This window comes from Oncorhynchus masou, chromosome 17, assembly GCF_036934945.1.
Source record: "Oncorhynchus masou masou isolate Uvic2021 chromosome 17, UVic_Omas_1.1, whole genome shotgun sequence".
Lineage (NCBI taxonomy): Eukaryota > Metazoa > Chordata > Actinopteri > Salmoniformes > Salmonidae > Oncorhynchus > Oncorhynchus masou.
Genome location: NC_088228.1, coordinates 18,739,543 through 18,756,129, shown reverse-complemented (window position 1 = coordinate 18,756,129; position 16,587 = coordinate 18,739,543). Strand labels below are relative to the sequence as shown.

The 16,587-nt window shown below is 46.2% G+C and overlaps 1 protein-coding gene across 9 annotated transcripts in view; it reads left to right on the top strand.

The window, feature by feature from the left end:
• Nucleotides 1-16,587, top strand: part of pard3ab (par-3 family cell polarity regulator alpha, b) — a 233,326-nt gene that overhangs the window by 98,877 nt on the left and 117,862 nt on the right. For all 9 annotated transcript variants that reach the window (XM_064992607.1, XM_064992604.1, XM_064992605.1 and 6 more), the window contains exons 4-6: nt 2,875-3,074; nt 3,986-4,129; nt 16,124-16,218. In XM_064992607.1, the coding sequence (XP_064848679.1) occupies nt 2,875-3,074; nt 3,986-4,129; nt 16,124-16,218 (439 nt within the window). The remainder of the gene's footprint in view (nt 1-2,874; nt 3,075-3,985; nt 4,130-16,123; nt 16,219-16,587) is intronic.

Sequence of the window (16,587 nt, the reverse complement as noted above, 5' to 3'; positions counted from 1 at the left end):
TCATCTTCCATTATAAACTGTCCCAATTTACATAGAGGACCCTGTGCAGATTCATTCAATTTATACCAGTTTTGCAAGACATAGTAATATAAATTTAGGCTGTTAAAAAATATATATACTGTCAGTTAAAACTTCTTAGGGCTGAAATCCCGTTAACGGGATGATACGACAACAGCCAGTGAAAGTGCAGGGCGCCAAATTCAAAACAACAGAAATCTCATATTTACAATTCCTCAAACATACAAGTATCTGATATCATTTTAAAGGTAATATTGTTGTTAATCCTACCATAGTGTCCGATTTCAAATAGGCTTTACAGCGAAAACGCCACAAACGATTATGTTAGGTCAGAGCCAAGTCACAGAAAAACACAGCCATTATTAATCACTAACCTTTGATCTTCATCAGATGACACTCATAGTGTGTTACTCATGTTACACAATACATGTATGTTTTGTTCGATAAAGTTAATATTTGTATTAAAAAATATCAGTATACATTGGCGCGTTATGTTCAGTAGTTCCAAAAACATCCGGTGATTTTGCAGAGAGCCACATCAATTTACAGAAGTACTCATTATAAATGTTGATTAAAATACAAGTGTTATACATGGAAATATAGATAAACGTCTCCTTAATGCAACCACTGTGTCAGATTTCAAAAAAGCTTTACGGAAAAAGTAAACCATGCAATAATCTGAGTACGGCGCTCAGAGACCCAACAAGACAAAAAGATATCCGCCATATTGTGCAGTCAACAGAAGTCAAAAATAACATAAATATTCACTTACCTTTGATGATCTTCATCAGAATGCACTCCCAGGACTACCAGTTCCACAATAAATGTTAGACATTATTGAACAAATCAATCATTTATGTCCAAATAGCTACTTTTGTTTGTGCGTTTGGTAAACAAATCAAAACTCACGAAGCGCGTTCACTAGTTGCAGACGAAATGTCAAAAAGTTCTGTTAAAGTCCGTAGAAACATGTCAAACGATGTATAGAATCAATCTTTAGGGTGTTTTTAACATAAATCTTCAATAATGTTCCAACCGGAGAATTCCTTTGTCTTCAGAAAAGCAAATGGAACGGGAGCTACCTCTCATGTGAATGCGTGTGACTAGCTCGTGGCTGCTGGCAGACCTCTGACTCATTCCCCTCTCATTCAGCCCTCCTTCACAGTAGAAGCCTCTAACATTTCGCTACATTTTGCTACACTCGCATTAACATCTGCTAACCATGTGTATGTGACAAATAAAATTTGATTTGATTTAACACGTTTCTAAAGACGATTGACATCTAGTGGAAGCCTTAGGAAGAGCAACATGACCAATATCCCACTGTGTCTTCAATAGGGGCTGAGTTGAAATTCGACCAACTGCAGATTTCCTACTTCCTGGTTGTATTTTTTTCTCATGTTTTTGCCTGCCATTTGAGTTCTGTTATACTCACAGACATCATTCAAACAGTTTTAGAAGCTTCAGAGTGTTTTCTATCCATATATACTAATATGCATATATTATCAACTGGGACTGAGGAGCAGGCAGTTTACTCTGGGCACCTCTGGGCACCTTATTCATCCAAGCTACTCAATACTGCCCCCAGCCATAATAAGTTATTAACTATAGTTAGATGAGGTTAGAAAGTATATTGCTCTAAAAGGTTATAATTTAGGAACCTGCTTGGTCTGATTATGCCGAAAATTTGTCATTATAGCATATTCACATCTAATCTCAAAAATCCAATTTAGTTGACTGACCTGTTTAGTACAATCTAATGTGAAAGCCCTCCAAAGGTTTCCCAAACTAGCCGTCACGGCGCCGTATGCGATCGGCTGATTTTAAAATGGGGTTGCGAGAGAATTTGCACTTGTTTCACAAAACTTATGCTAGATGCCGTTGTAATAAAGAGGTTTATTATGACCCCATCACTGAAAAATGACTGTCAGGTACTTAATGTTTCCCTCTACTATGCCCACAAGCCGTATGAACCGAGTGGACAAGACCAGGCACTAAATTAGACTGGGGGAAAAAGAACATCAATGTTATTTTCTACACAGAATATAATACATTATTGCCTGATGATCTTCTGAACTTCCCAATACCTTTCTGATGCATTTCAGTCACTTCAAACCATACTTCCTTCAGATTGAAATACTGTGGGACTGATATGTAATGTCATAGCCCAAATAACAAAAGTAAACATTGGCCGTTGATTACATACCCATAGTGGGGTCACAGATGTTTTTTGTATAAAAATGGGGTCGCGGGCCAAAGGTTTTGGATCCTCTGCTCAATATGTTTTATGCAACCTTTATTTAACTAGGCAAGTCAGCCTACACTAACCTCCGCTAATTACTGAGCATAGGCATAATAGTGGGCTCCAGAACACCAATTTACAGCTGATAGTGGTGAACTCTGAATTCTAATTTTTGTTATTTCTATTGCTGATTTGTGTATTGACGCAGCACTGGGAACCCAGACTGTAATGGCTTTATAAGAGAGAATCACCCACACTGCTCTGGTTCACGTTAAGAATGGACTAATTACTACTGTGAGAAGGGAATTGGCAAGAACTGCTGCTGAGCATCATAGTCTGTTTGATTTGGACTACCAACACAAACATGTGTCCTTGCTGAAACTAAGGTCCTGATTAGGACCAATACACAAACCTAATAAAGTGACATAAAGCGGGCATCAATATGGAGGAGCCTGGAGTGAAGGTCAACTGAATGAAACCCAGCAGTTTGCTGGAGCGATGGGCCAAAGTAAGGAAGTACATACTTTCCCAAATAAACTCATTATGACCTTCTCTGCTGTCTCTCCCTCCTCTCTGTCATTCACCATCTCGAACGGTCTTTTGCTCTCCTCCAGATATGCCCCTCCATGTGCGTCGCAGCAGTGATCCAGCACTGGCGACGGTCAACGGGCCATTCAGCGACCCCTGTGTGACCCTGCCGCCAGAGGAGCCGTCCAGGAAGAACCCCACCCGCTGGTCCACCACAGCTGGTTTCCTCAAACCACGACACTCTGTTGGAGACACCAGCACTGAAGCCAACAGCCTGGAGAGAAAGGTTGCCAACGATCATACAACTCCCCTGTACACTATGGCCATTCAATCTGACCCGCAGGAGGTTTGAGTAAAAAACGGATCATTATTTTGGGTTGAACCACTCCAGTCCACTCTTGAACGTCTACAACTAGATGGAAAATATGTTAAAAGGGCCCTTTTGTATTTTCAAATAACTTACCTTTTTTTTCTGGCCAGCAAATGTGTTTTGAAGGAAGTTAGTGCGGCCCTCAATTTCGGAATCCCAACATGGCACTCAAGGCCAATAAATTGCCCACTCCTGATCTCCAGTGTATGACATTAGCTACTTGTGTCCTCTCAAATGCTCTCCCCTAAGTGTACTGAATGTAGATGTACTTAGCAAGGGCCCCCCACGCTAACTATGTTTATAGCCTTTATCTTTAAAGGGAAACTTTGGGATTATGTAAATGAAACCCTTTATCTACCTCCCCAGAGTCAGTTTGAAGGAAGTTGTGTGCAGTTTGAAGGAAGTCACTTACTAGCTCTAGCGCAATTGATAGCTCGCGTTAACACAGTGACTGGAAGTCTATGGTATCTCCCTTCATACTGGACATACAAATAAAGTGATCTGCACGAGTTCATCTTACACTGGGGAAGTACATAAAGGGCCTCTCACACGGAGGAAGTACATAAAGGGCCTCTCACATGGAGGAAGTACATAAAGGGCCTCTTACACTGGGGAAGTACATAAAGGGCCTCTTACACTGGGGAAGTACATAAAGGGCCTCTTACACTGGAGAAGTACATAAAGGGCCCCATTGCCAAAATCCTGAAGTATCCCTTTAAGGGATGGTTTCCCAGACCCAGATTAAGCCTAGCGTATAGTAGGACTAGGGATAATCTGTGTCTGGGAAACCAGCCCTAAGATTCTTCTTTGTTCCTTTGTCTATCTAGGGTAAGGTTGTGGACACGTACCGTAGTCTCCCCCGTGACTCAGGGACCTGGGCAAACCAGAGAGAGTTCCAGAGAGAGACGGCCCGCTCCTCCCTGAGCGCCAACCACCCCATGGTAGACCGCTGGCTGGAGAGACAGGAGCAGGTAGCACCACACACTGTACTGCACATGCAAACCTGGTCACATTAACATTACGTATATTTGAGTCATTTAGAAGACTGTATTATCCAGAGTGTGGGGGCCCTTGCTAAGTACGTCACGCGCTCTCTGCGCCCTCGCTCTCTGCGCCATCTCTGCCCTCGCTCTCTGCGCCCTCGCTCTCTGCGCCCTCGCTCTCTGCGCCTTCGCCCACTGCGCCCTCGCTCTCTCTTCGCCCTCTGCGCCCCTTGCCACCTGCGCCCCTTGCCACCTGCGCCCCTTGCCCCCTGCGCCCCTTGCCCTCTGCACCCTCGCTGCTTCGCTCCCTCTCCTCCATGTAAACCATGGCATTAGCTGACAGAATGAGTTCAGATGTTCATCTGTCTGTGGGCGCTGGGCCGACTGAGCTGCTCTGCTGTGGAGAAGCCACATTGACGACTGGTGGGTCTGTGTCCAAAATGGCACCCTATTCCATATAATGGACTTCTTTTGACCAGCTCTGGTTGAAAGTAATGCACTATGTAGTGACTAGGGTGCTATTAAGGATACAAGCCAGAAGTTCATAGCCTAGGATGTTTCTCATAATAGTGATCATCATATAACTTCTTTCTTCCGACCGTTCATTTATTTTGTCAGCGCCATGAGATAAAAGCTGATTTTAAAAGGACATGTGGAGCCATGAACGATTTAGTCACTCCATTAATCAGACTGGATTGGAGAGGCATCTCCCAACAGTTGTCTGTATTGCATAGGGCTGTAGCCATCACCATGAAGGGTCAGTGGTTTTATCACAAATAATACCCTATGCACTATTTTGTGCACTTCTTTTGACCAGAGCCTTATGGGCCCTGTCTAAAGTTGTGCACTATATAGGGAATAGACTGCCATTTGGGAAGAATCTAGTGGCTCTGCTTTCTCACTGCTGTAAGTGTTTGTTCAGATTTTTTTCAGAGGGGAAGGATGGAGGGATGTTGAAAGTTGTGAGAAATGTCTTGTTTGTCCAGTGATGGAACTCCGTGAAAGTCATTGAGGTTCTGAGAATGCTCTGAAAACTCAAACTGAGTTTGTGATGTGCATCCTGAAATGTTATCTCCTTCATCCGCTCTGGCAACAGGTACTGTTGCTGTGGCAACATGAGAGCGCAGAGATCTGTGTGTGTGTTCATAAACCTGTCATGTGTTTTAATGAGCCACAGCTGGCAGTGCAGGAGCAGGGTGTAATGACCACTTCTCTTGCCAATCTGAAGAAGGACTACATGGGCGACAGTGTGTAAAAAAACACTTTGTAGGGTCTGTTTTTGTATGCTTGAATACACTTCTAGGTAATGACCGACCACTTCTCACAGCCAATCTGATGGGGGATCACTTGGATGACAGTGTGGAGAAAACACTATGGTTGTGTCCTAAATGACACCCTATTCTCTCTATAGTGCACTACTTCTGACCAGGACCCATAGGGCTTCAATGCACTTTTTGGTATGCTTGAATACACTTACTATCTATAAAGTATGGGTGCATATACATTCTTGCGTGTGAGTGTCTGGCATAGATAGCAGAGAGTGAGACTTTCAATTCAATAAAAAAATGACATTGAACACCATCATACAATGTGAACTGTCTCTTTGGCCGGAGTATTGCAGTAACAGCCAGTCCACACACACCTACACACACACACACACCTACACACACACACCTGCAGATGAAAGAGGAGATGCCTGTACAATACCCAATGCCCACCCATATCCTGTTCGCTGCTGTAATTGGAATTCTTTAGAAATGAATATTTATAAGAAATCGGCTTTGGCTTCAATTCTCACTTGTATCAGTATTGCCTGAGGTTAGCGTGGATGTGCTTGGTTGCCCCTGGCTGTATACGCTTCATGCAGCTCCTGAATGAATGTTACACATGCAATCCATGTCAGGGGAAAAAAGATACCACCACCATTCCATGGATTTACCTAATCATCATTCTGCCCGGTTTGTCCTTGTCCATTAGGCCATTGTGTGTATCCATGTCCTTTGTCATGGTTGGACTTGGTTTAGTGATCGGTGCATTAGTTAACCACAGGGGAGATGAGAAGCCTGTTTCACACAGCCGTACAAACAGTAGGTTAATCATCACTGCTGGCTAACTACATGCAGTAGAAACTGCTAGCTAGGGTCCCTCCAGCACTCCCTGATGTCCTGCACACTACAACAAAGATGGGGAAGTCCCTCAGGTGGCACTGGTGCAGAACAGAAGCCTACAGTCACCTGGTTTGGTATGATAAATCATGTGAAGCTAGGCCGTGGAGCCATAAATCATGGCTAATGGAGCTGCTTCAGGAGGATGTGCTGCTGGCTTCCTGGTAGCTAGCGGTGGAGGTGTTTGTATGAGGCTTAATAAGACAGTTGAGGGTGATTGGTTGACTTCTTGTCTTGGCCACTGGGGACCACAGCTCCATAAGCCCATACAGATACTAAAGAGGTACTGGAGTTCTTCTCCGTACGCCCACGGAGCCCAGGGCTCTTCTCCGTACGCCCACGGAGCCCAGGGCTCTTCTCCGTACGCCCACGGAGCCCAGGGCTCTTCTCCGTACGCCCACGGAGCCCAGGGCTCTTCTCCGTACGCCCACGGAGCCCAGGGCTCTTCTCCGTACGCCCACGGAGCCCAGGGCTCTTCTCCGTACGCCCACGGAGCCCAGGGCTCTTCTCCGTACGCCCACGGAGCCCAGGGCTCTTCTCCGTACCAGTAGGTGCTGCTGTGGCCTCAGGATTGTGGAGAAGTACTTAATGGGGGAGTGGTATTATTTGTTCTAGGTTACTCTCACTCTCTGACTCTCTCTTTTTCCTTCTTATGCTCATGCTCTATACTGTCTCTCTCTCCCCTCCGTGCTGCATCTCAACCCTTGCTTTTCTCTGAGAACCTCTCATTCGCTTGCTCCTCTTCCCCTCTCCTACCTCATTTCTCTCTGGTCTCCATGGCTGCACCGACCGTACTAGAATCTCACCGTCGTTCTGTCTCATCTTTATCTTTCTCCTCTCCCTGTGAGCTTTGTTCTCTTTTGTTTTAATGTGACACCCCCGCTGAGCGAGATGGGAGTTCCAAGGCTGGTCTCTCCCTGAGGGTCCACTTCTAGCAGAGAAAGACACCTGGGAATTTCTCCCTCCCAGAGGCATTGTGCATATTGTCGTGGCATTCAACCCCACAACACGCTAATTACAACACTAATTAAACTACCCTAGCAATCAATACACGGTTAATGATTTCCAGAAACCATTCTTCAGATTTGTGATTGTCAATACCTGAATGAGAGGAGAACAGGACACTGTTAAATGTGAACAGGGGAATGAGAGATGTCCTTTATCCTTTTGTGTTTTATCATTGGTTTAAACATGAGTAGTACTATCAAAGGTAGCGCCAGAATGCCATCTATATCATTAGAACTAATACTCACTTTGACACGATGCAGTGCCCTGGCATGATACCACTTAGTATGGGCCCCTGACTGTGTAACACAAATATAAAAACAGTGCTTGCCGTTCTGCCCTTCTGATTTCCATTCTTACAAGAGCATTACCAGTCGTCAGACCGTGTCTCCCCACAGACGGGACGAGCCCAGTGATATCTGCATCCATCCCAAATTCAATCCGCAAATGCTGGTTTGTATCCCAAATGGCACCCTATTCCCTTTAGAGTGGGGGGGGCTGCTGAGGTTAAAGAGCTGCTGCCGTACCTTCACCACGGTCTATTGAAGGCCGAGGTGAAGTCAATAAACAGCATCCCTCGTGTCCTGGTTGAGGGCGGGGGGGGGCTGTTGAGGTTAAAGAGCGGCTGCCGTACCTTCACCACGGTCTATTGAAGGCCGAGGTGTAGTCAATAAACAGCATCCCTCGTGTCCTGGTTGAGGGCGGGGGGGGGGGCTGCTGAGGTTAAAGAGCAGCTGCCGTACCTTCACCACGGTCTATTGAAGGCCGAGGTGTAGTCAATAAACAGCATCCCTCGTGTCCTGGTTGAGGGCAGTGTGCAGTGAGTGCATTGGCGATTGCGTCGTCTGGATCTGTCGGGCGGTAGGTGAATTGGAGAGGATTGAGTGTATCAGGGAGGATGGGGGTAATGTGGTCATGATGAACGAAGTGAGTGCTACAGGTCGGTAGTCGTACAGTTACTTCCCCATTCTTGGGCACGGGGATGATGGTAATCATCTTGAAGCAGATGGAGACAACGGCCTGTGCTAGAGAGATTCAAAATGACTTCCATACGTTCTCCGTGGAGACGTCTTCCCTGCTAGCTCCGAGACTGCCATACGTCTTCCCTGCTAGCTCCGAGACTGCCATACGTCTTCCCTGCTCGCTCCAAGACTGCCATACGTCTCCCCTGCTCGCTCCAAGACTGCCATGCGTCTCCCCTGCTCGCTCCAAGACTGCCATGCGTCTCCCCTGCTCGCTCCAAGACTGCCATGCGTCTCCCCTGCTCGCTCCAAGACTGCCATACGTCTCCCCTGCTCGCTCCAAGACTGCCATACGTCTCCCCTGCTCGCTCCAAGACTGCCATGCGTCTCCCCTGCTCGCTCCAAGACTGCCATACGTCTCCCCTGCTCGCTCCAAGACTGCCATGCGTCTCCCCTGCTCGCTCCGAGACTGCCATACGTCTTCCCTGCTAGCTCCGAGACTGCCATGCGTCTCCCCTGCTCGCTCCAAGACTGCCATGCGTCTCCCCTGCTCGCTCCGAGACTGCCATGCGTCTCCCCTGCTCGCTCCGAGACTGCCATGCGTCTCCCCTGCTCGCTCCGAGACTGCCATGCGTCTCCCCTGCTTGTGAAATTTGTTTGCTTTTTCTTTCTTGCGATCTCCCCCGCAGCTTTCAGTTGTCACCACTTATGTAGGTCTCTTATTAACCTGACATGTTTTGTTTTATGGAACATTTTGTTTAACAAGTCAGTTAAGAACAAAGTCTTACTTACAATGACGGCCTAACCCGGACGACGCTGGGCCAATTGTGCACCTCCTTATGGGACTCCCCAATCATGCCCGGTTGTGGTACAGCCTGGATTGAACCAGGGTCTGTAGTGATGCCTCTAGCACTGAGATGCAGTGCCTTAGACCGCTGTGTCACTCGGGAGCTTGTTCCTGCCTGTAACACAATGTTACTCTGATATACCACTGCAATCGACCTTTAGCAAGCGCTTTATGTTAACCACCTAACACTGAAGTGACCTTCGCTGCTTTACGGCTAATCTGTAGATTAATTTCTTAAATATGCAGGGGCAATTTCTGTTGCAGAAATCAACTAGATTCAGCCACGGGACATTTTTTTTTCTTGAGCGGACTGTCGGGTGGCCGGAACATAATTACAAATAATTTGTAGACTGCAAATTGACCACAAGAAGCCCAAACAGATATGTTTGACCTAAACATAGTTTCAAACCTTGTTTACATTTCTGTATGATCATGCGTGTATAGTGTAGCCTAGTGGTTAGAGCATTGGACTAGTAACCGAAAGGTTGCAAGTTCAAATCCCCGAGCTGACAAGGTACAAAATCTGTCGTTCTGCCCCTGAACAGGCAGTTAACCCACTGTTCCTAGGCAGTCATTGAAAATAAGAATTTGTTCTTAACTGACTTGCCAAGTAAAATAAAGGTAAAATAGAAAAAAATATCTGTGGGAATACTTGGCAACAGATTTCTTCAATTTAAGTGAGTTGGAGCTGATTTCCTGGTGTTTTTACGGAATTGTGTGTCCAACAATGAATATTTGAAAAAAAGCAGAACTTGGGCCAAATAAAGGCCCACGGGCCGCCAGTTGGGGAACCCTGTTCTATTGTCACCTCAGTGTAGCGTGTGTATTCTGCTTACGTATATATTTATTCCTCCTCCCCATTGTGTGAAACTATGCATTCATTGTTCTGTTTCATCCTCACCTTGGCTGGCACACACAAGCCTGTTAATTCCTGTTCAGTGTTGTCAGTGTTCGATGTGCTCAGTGGAGTGAGAAATGGCTCCCTCCATGCAAACAGTCTCACACCAGCTTCATTACCACAGTAGATACACTGTATGTGTCCCAAATGGCACCAGAATCCCTTTATTGTTCACTTCTTTTGCGTAGAACCCTACAGGCCTGGTGAAAATTTGTGCACTGAATACAGAATAGTGTGCCATTTGGGACGGAGGCACAGCGGACTCGGAGACCGTAAACACTTCTGGAATTCACACATTAACAGGTGGAAACAATGCAATACCACATTTAGTCAGGTCGAAATCAATACAGCTCCAAATGTAAACACATGATTATGCTATTTATTTGTACTGCGCATATATAACTACATAGAGCCATGATTACATTGAACTCTATTCCACATCAAGTTACTCATGCCAGCGGGAAAATTAAAACCAGATAAAGTATATTTTATGGAACAGTGGGGATTGTCAAGCAACACAAACAGGCGCAAACGCACAGACGAAAACATATGCACTATACACACACGTACACATGTATTTTGTGTTGTAGAATAGGGGCCTGATGGCACACACTTAATGTGAATGTATTGTATAACAGCCTTAACAAATACAAATGTGTGTGTGTGTGTGATCCCACCCAACTTTCAGAGATGATCAGGAAGCTCATATGAAGGATCCCACCTTCTCAGAATCATTAGTTGTGTGTGTGTGTGTGTGTGTATTCCAACTCCTGCAGTGCCTCATGTCTCATATGTTTCCAATTACGCTGTGTTCTGTACCCCCCAAACACAACATAAACCGCTGCTATGTGTTGGACCAATTACGCTGTGTTCTGTACCCCCCAAACACAACATAAACCGCTGCTATGTGTTGGACCAATTACGCTGTGTTCTGTACCCCCAAACACAACATAAACCGCTGCTATGTGTTGGACCAATTACGCTGTGTTCTGTACCCCCCAAACACAACATAAACCGCTGCTATGTGTTGGACCAATTACGCTGTGTTCTGTACCCCCCAAACACAACATAAACCGCTGCTATGTGTTGGACCAATTACGCTGTGTTCTGTACCCCCCAAACACAACATAAACCGCTGCTATGTGTTGGACCAATTACGCTGTGTTCTGTACCCCCCAAACACAACATAAACCGCTGCTATGTGTTGGACCAATTACGCTGTGTTCTGTACCCCCCAAACACAACATAAACCGCTGCTATGTGTTGGACCAGCACCTATGGCAATTCAGGAGGAATTTGTGTGATTGTTGTAAAAATAAGCAATGCAGGTATCAGGAAAGGAGTATACTTCTAGCAGGGCTGTCCTGTGGTAGTCAGTCTGTCAGAGGAAACCGTTAAGATGGGTTTATGTATAAACAAGCTCTCTCTACAAGGAACACTTGCATGTCGTCTTCCTCTCGTTGGAGTGTTTTCTACTTTCTACGTCCATTAAAACAGCATTTAAATTTTAATTGTATTTGTCACATGCTCTGAATACCGTGAAATGCTTAGTTTTACAAGCCCTTAACCAACAAAGCCATTTGAAGAAAATTGAGTTAAGAAAATATTTACTAAATAAGCTAAAGTAAAAAAAAATTTTTTTTTTAATAAGTATCACAATACAATAATGAGGCTATATACAGGGGGTATTGCTATGCAGATTCATATCCGGTGTGTCATGTTGGTATTTAGTCCGTAACCTCCTCTCCCCTTGCTCCGTCGGTGATCGTATGGATATCTCCCCTCCCCTTGCTCTGTCGGTGATCGTATGGATATCTCCTCTCCCCTTGCTCCATCAGTGATCGTATGGATATCTTCTCTCCCCTTGCTCCGTCGGTGATCGTATGGATATCTCCCCTCCCCTTGCTCCGTCGGTGATCGTATGGATATCTTCTCTCCCCTTGCTCCGTCAGTGATCGTATGGATATCTCCTCTCCCCTTGCTCCGTCGGTGATCGTATGGATATCTCCTCTCCCCTTGCTCCGTCGGTGATCGTATGGATATCTCCTCTCCCCTTGCTCCGTCGGTGATCGTATGGATATCTCCCCTCCCCTTGCTCTGTCGGTGATCGTATGGATATCTCCCCTCCCCTTGCTCCGTCGGTGATCGTATGGATATCTCTTCTCCCCTTGCTCCGTCGGGGATCGTATGGATATCTCCTCTCCCCTTGCTCCGTCGGGGATCGTATGGATATCTCCTCTCCCCTTGCTCCGTCGGGGATCGTATGGATATCTCCTCTCCCCTTGCTCCGTCGGGGATCGTATGGATATCTCCTCTCCCTTGCTCCGTCGGGGATCGTATGGATATCTCCTCTCCCCTTGCTCCGTCGGGGATCGTATGGATATCTCCTCTCCCCTTGCTCCGTCGGTGATCGTATGGATATCTCCTCTCCCCTTGCTCCGTCGGGGATCGTATGGATATCTCCTCTCCCATTGCTCCGTCGGGGATCGTATGGATATCTCCTCTCCCCTTGCTCCGTCGGGGATCGTATGGATATCTCCTCTCCCCTTGCTCCGTCGGTGATCGTATGGATATCTCCTCTCCCCTTGCTCCGTCGGTGATCGTATGGATATCTCCTCTCCCCTTTCTGCGTTGGTGATCGTATGGATATCTCCTCTCCCCTTGCTCCGTCGGTGATCGTATGGATATCTCCTCTCCCCTTGCTCCGTCGGTGATCGTATGGATATCTCCTCTCCCCTTTCTCCGTCGGTGATCGTATGGATATCTCCTCTCCCCTTGCTCCGTCGGTGATCGTATGGATATCTCCTCTCCCCTTGCTCCGTCGGTGATCGTATGGATATCTCCTCTCCCCTTGCTCCGTCGGTGATCGTATGGATATCTCCTCTCCCCTTTCTCCGTCGGTGATCGTATGGATATCTCCTCTCCCCTTGCTCCGTCGGTGATCGTATGGATATCTCCTCTCCCCTTTCTGCGTCGGTGATCGTATGGATATCTCCTCTCCCCTTGCTCCGTCGGTGATCGTATGGATATCTGAAATGGATGCTCATGAATTAAGTGGATTTACCGACAGAGCTCATTGTAATTTTGAGAGTAGAGACTGGAAATCTAATGTTGCGCCTCCCTATTGTTATTGCTCTGCTGCTGTTGCTCTGAAAAAGGCTTAGCTGGATGTTTTATCTTTTGGCTTTTTCTCCACTCTCATTGCCTGTTTTATATACAGACAGTACACCAGGCAGTCCTTAGCTTTACACTACCTCAGTCTGGGTGAGGGGGGCATTGTCGTGTCAGCCTCAGCAGTTTCAACCATCCACCAGGAAAGTGTTTACGTGCCTTGCATACTGGTAAGAGCCACTTAACAAAACCGCAACGATGAGGCCTATCTCAGATAATCGCAATGACTTGAGTTGACACTGACAGTCCTACTACACTTAGACTGCGTATCTTAAATCTATCCCCTCTCAATTCTTAGACCGTTTATGAAAATAATTGAATGACGTGGCGGGTGCGGTTGAATGACGTGGCGGGTGCGGTTGAATGACGTGGCGGGTGCGGTTGAATGACGTGGCGGGTGCGGTTGAATGACGTGGCGGGTGCGGTTGAAGGACGTGGCGGGTGCAGTTTAAACTACACCTACCACGACATTCAACTACACCAACCACAACATTCAACTACCACGACATTAAATTACACCTACCACGACATTAGTGCAGTTGAATGCCGCGGTAGTTGAATGTCGTGGTTGGTGCAGTTTAAACTACACCTACCACGACATTCAACTACACCAACCACGACATTCAACTACCACAACATTCAACTACACCTACCACGACATTAGTGCAGTTGAATGACGTGGTAGTTGAATGACGTGGTATATGGCTCCTATATGATCCTGTGGGCACCTGGAACTCTGTGTATACATATCACATTTCCCAGAAATGGACCCAAATCTAACCTTGAGGGGTTTCCTGAAAGGGGTCACCCAGCCACTGACCCAGAAACTGTTTGTCCGGTGTGTCTCTGTCAAGACTCCGATTGTGGATGAGGAGCATTGTGCTCGCCCAGTGTTTCCTCCTGTTATGAAAACATGGCAGCGAGGCAGGATGGACATATGTGACTCTGGACAGGACAGAAGATGTAGTGGGGTTAAGTGTAAAGGACATTCAGGATAGTCACCTGGTCTGAGCATATGTCCAAGTTCCACGTTTACTCCATGTATTAGTCTGCCCTGTAGGTAATGTATGGGTGTTGTGTTTCTTTCTTGTGTCTGTGTCCGTAAACAATCAGCTGTCCATTTCCAGCGGGAGCACACTTCATTAAAGTGCACTTTGGCCGTCTGCTACACGGTCCACTTCATTCACACTGAGATGGATTTTACTATTAAAATGTAATGAGCCCACAGGCCCGAGTGCCATTGTGGCCAAGACACTCGCACTAAGATGAGGAAACAAACAATGACTCAGCTGAAAAATAAAATATATCCTATCCTGTGGCTTTCTCATATGGCACCCTATTGCCTATATAGTGCACTACTTTTAACTAGAGCACTAGGAGCTGTCTAAAGCAGTGCACTATAACGGGAATAGGGTGCCATTTGGGCCATGACCTGCCCTACCTACCCGCCTGTAGCCTGTCTTCCCAGTAGCCATTAACTCCAAGTCCAGCCCTGAATTATAGATGTGATGATCTAACCACTTGGTTAGAATGGGAGGATATGTACAACCCAATGTCACAGGAGGGGCTTGTGCGATAGTGCAGTTAAGTGACTTTTGAACAGTTATTTGGTTGATGTTGTATTAATCAAATGTGAGATCTTCAAAGCACATCTTGTACTGTAGCTGTCTGTGTTGTAGGGGCATTTTTGAATGTGTTTTAGTGCAAACAAAACCATTTGATTCACTCAAGTCACTCCAAACCAACATGAGCTAGTATAGGCAGTTTGTGTTTGTCATGAGGCCCCATTCCCCCGAGCCAGTCATTAACTGATGGAAAACTGCCACTGTCCCCTCAACATTTTCTGTCACCTCAGTGTCCCTGCGCCTTACCTGGGGGGAGAGACACTGATGCATCCCAAATGGCACCCTATTCCCTTTAGAGTGCACTTTCTTTTGACCAGGGTCCAGCTGGCGCTGGTCTAAAGTAGTGCACTATAAAAGGAATAAGGGGCCATTTGGGACTCAGACTGTGATGTTGGAGAGCCAAGTCGAACCCCACTGTGCAATTCAGGAAATGGAATTTTCACTCTGAATAAAACAGAAGTCTATCGAAGGAGCTACTATTGAAATGTGGCCGTGTGACTTTCCTCCTGTATCTGTGGTGATGAGTGTGATTCACATGCTCTTCAAGGACCATAGTGTTGTCTTGGGGAATACAATGTGAAGATTGTATTTTTCTTGACCTTTTCATAAATATCTCCCTTTCTATGTCTACACCATGCAAGAATTGTCATGTACGTGTAACCCACTGTGTCCCAAACCGCTTTCCTCTTGTTTAGAAACCCATTCACAACCTGTTAAGCAGTGGACACGATTCCTATGAGACATTCTCTGTAGCCACTCTGATCCTGTTGTGAAGGAGACCAACAGGACTGGATTACTGGTGTACTGCAGCCCTCCACTGTACCCCCCCCCCCCCTCCCCACAGCAGTAAACAGTGCACTGTCATGGCAACCGTACAGGGAACTGTGGCGATGTGTTCATTTTCATACTGATGAGGCGAGCTGTTGTTGCCACGGCTCCTCTGCCTTCTCCAGTATCACCATGAAATTTTAATGACCCTTGTCTAGTCCACCATCTCTTTTTCTCTCTCTTACTCCTTGTTCTCTCACTCTCTCTCTCTCTCACTCGCACAATAGGAATCAGTCCTGAACATTTGTTCAGGTTTTAATAGTGGCATAGGCTGTAATGGGTGCTCATATGTAGGTTACCCGTCTTATGTCATGTTGTCTGCGTACCATTTTTTTGTGGCTCATTTCAGCCGGTGTGGAATGGACCATCTTTCAATGTCTGTGCCAATGAGACTCGGGAGGCTTGGTTTGATAAGATGCTCATGTTGCAGTCAGAGATCCTAGAAGTCATGTAATTCTATGGTTGTTGTCTTGTTTTGCAGGAGGAGGGGGGGCACGGGGAGGAGGAGAACGGCAGGATCGAGCCGGTTGGCCGAGCTGACTCCTGTATGGCCCACACCCCTGTGAGGTCACTGGAGTAAGTCGTCTCTGAAAGGGTCGTCCAATTACAGATAGAGGACAACGTTCCAAGTGGCACCCTTTTCCCTTTATAGTGCACTACTTTTGACCAGAGCCTTGTGGATCCTGGTCAGAAGTAGTGCACTATATAGGGAATAAGTTGTCGTTTGGGATTCATCCAGAGCTTCTGTCTCAACGTAACCACCTCTCTGATCACCTGACATTGATCCCTAACAAGTACAGGAATAACATTAATCTGTAGCAGTGGAATGAGTACCAGTTAACTACCTACTTCTAAGCTGAACCTAACACTTCTGATCTTATGTTGTATTCTCCATGTAATCATTTGTCAAGAGTCTTAGATTTAGGCCAATAAATTGCATTCCAC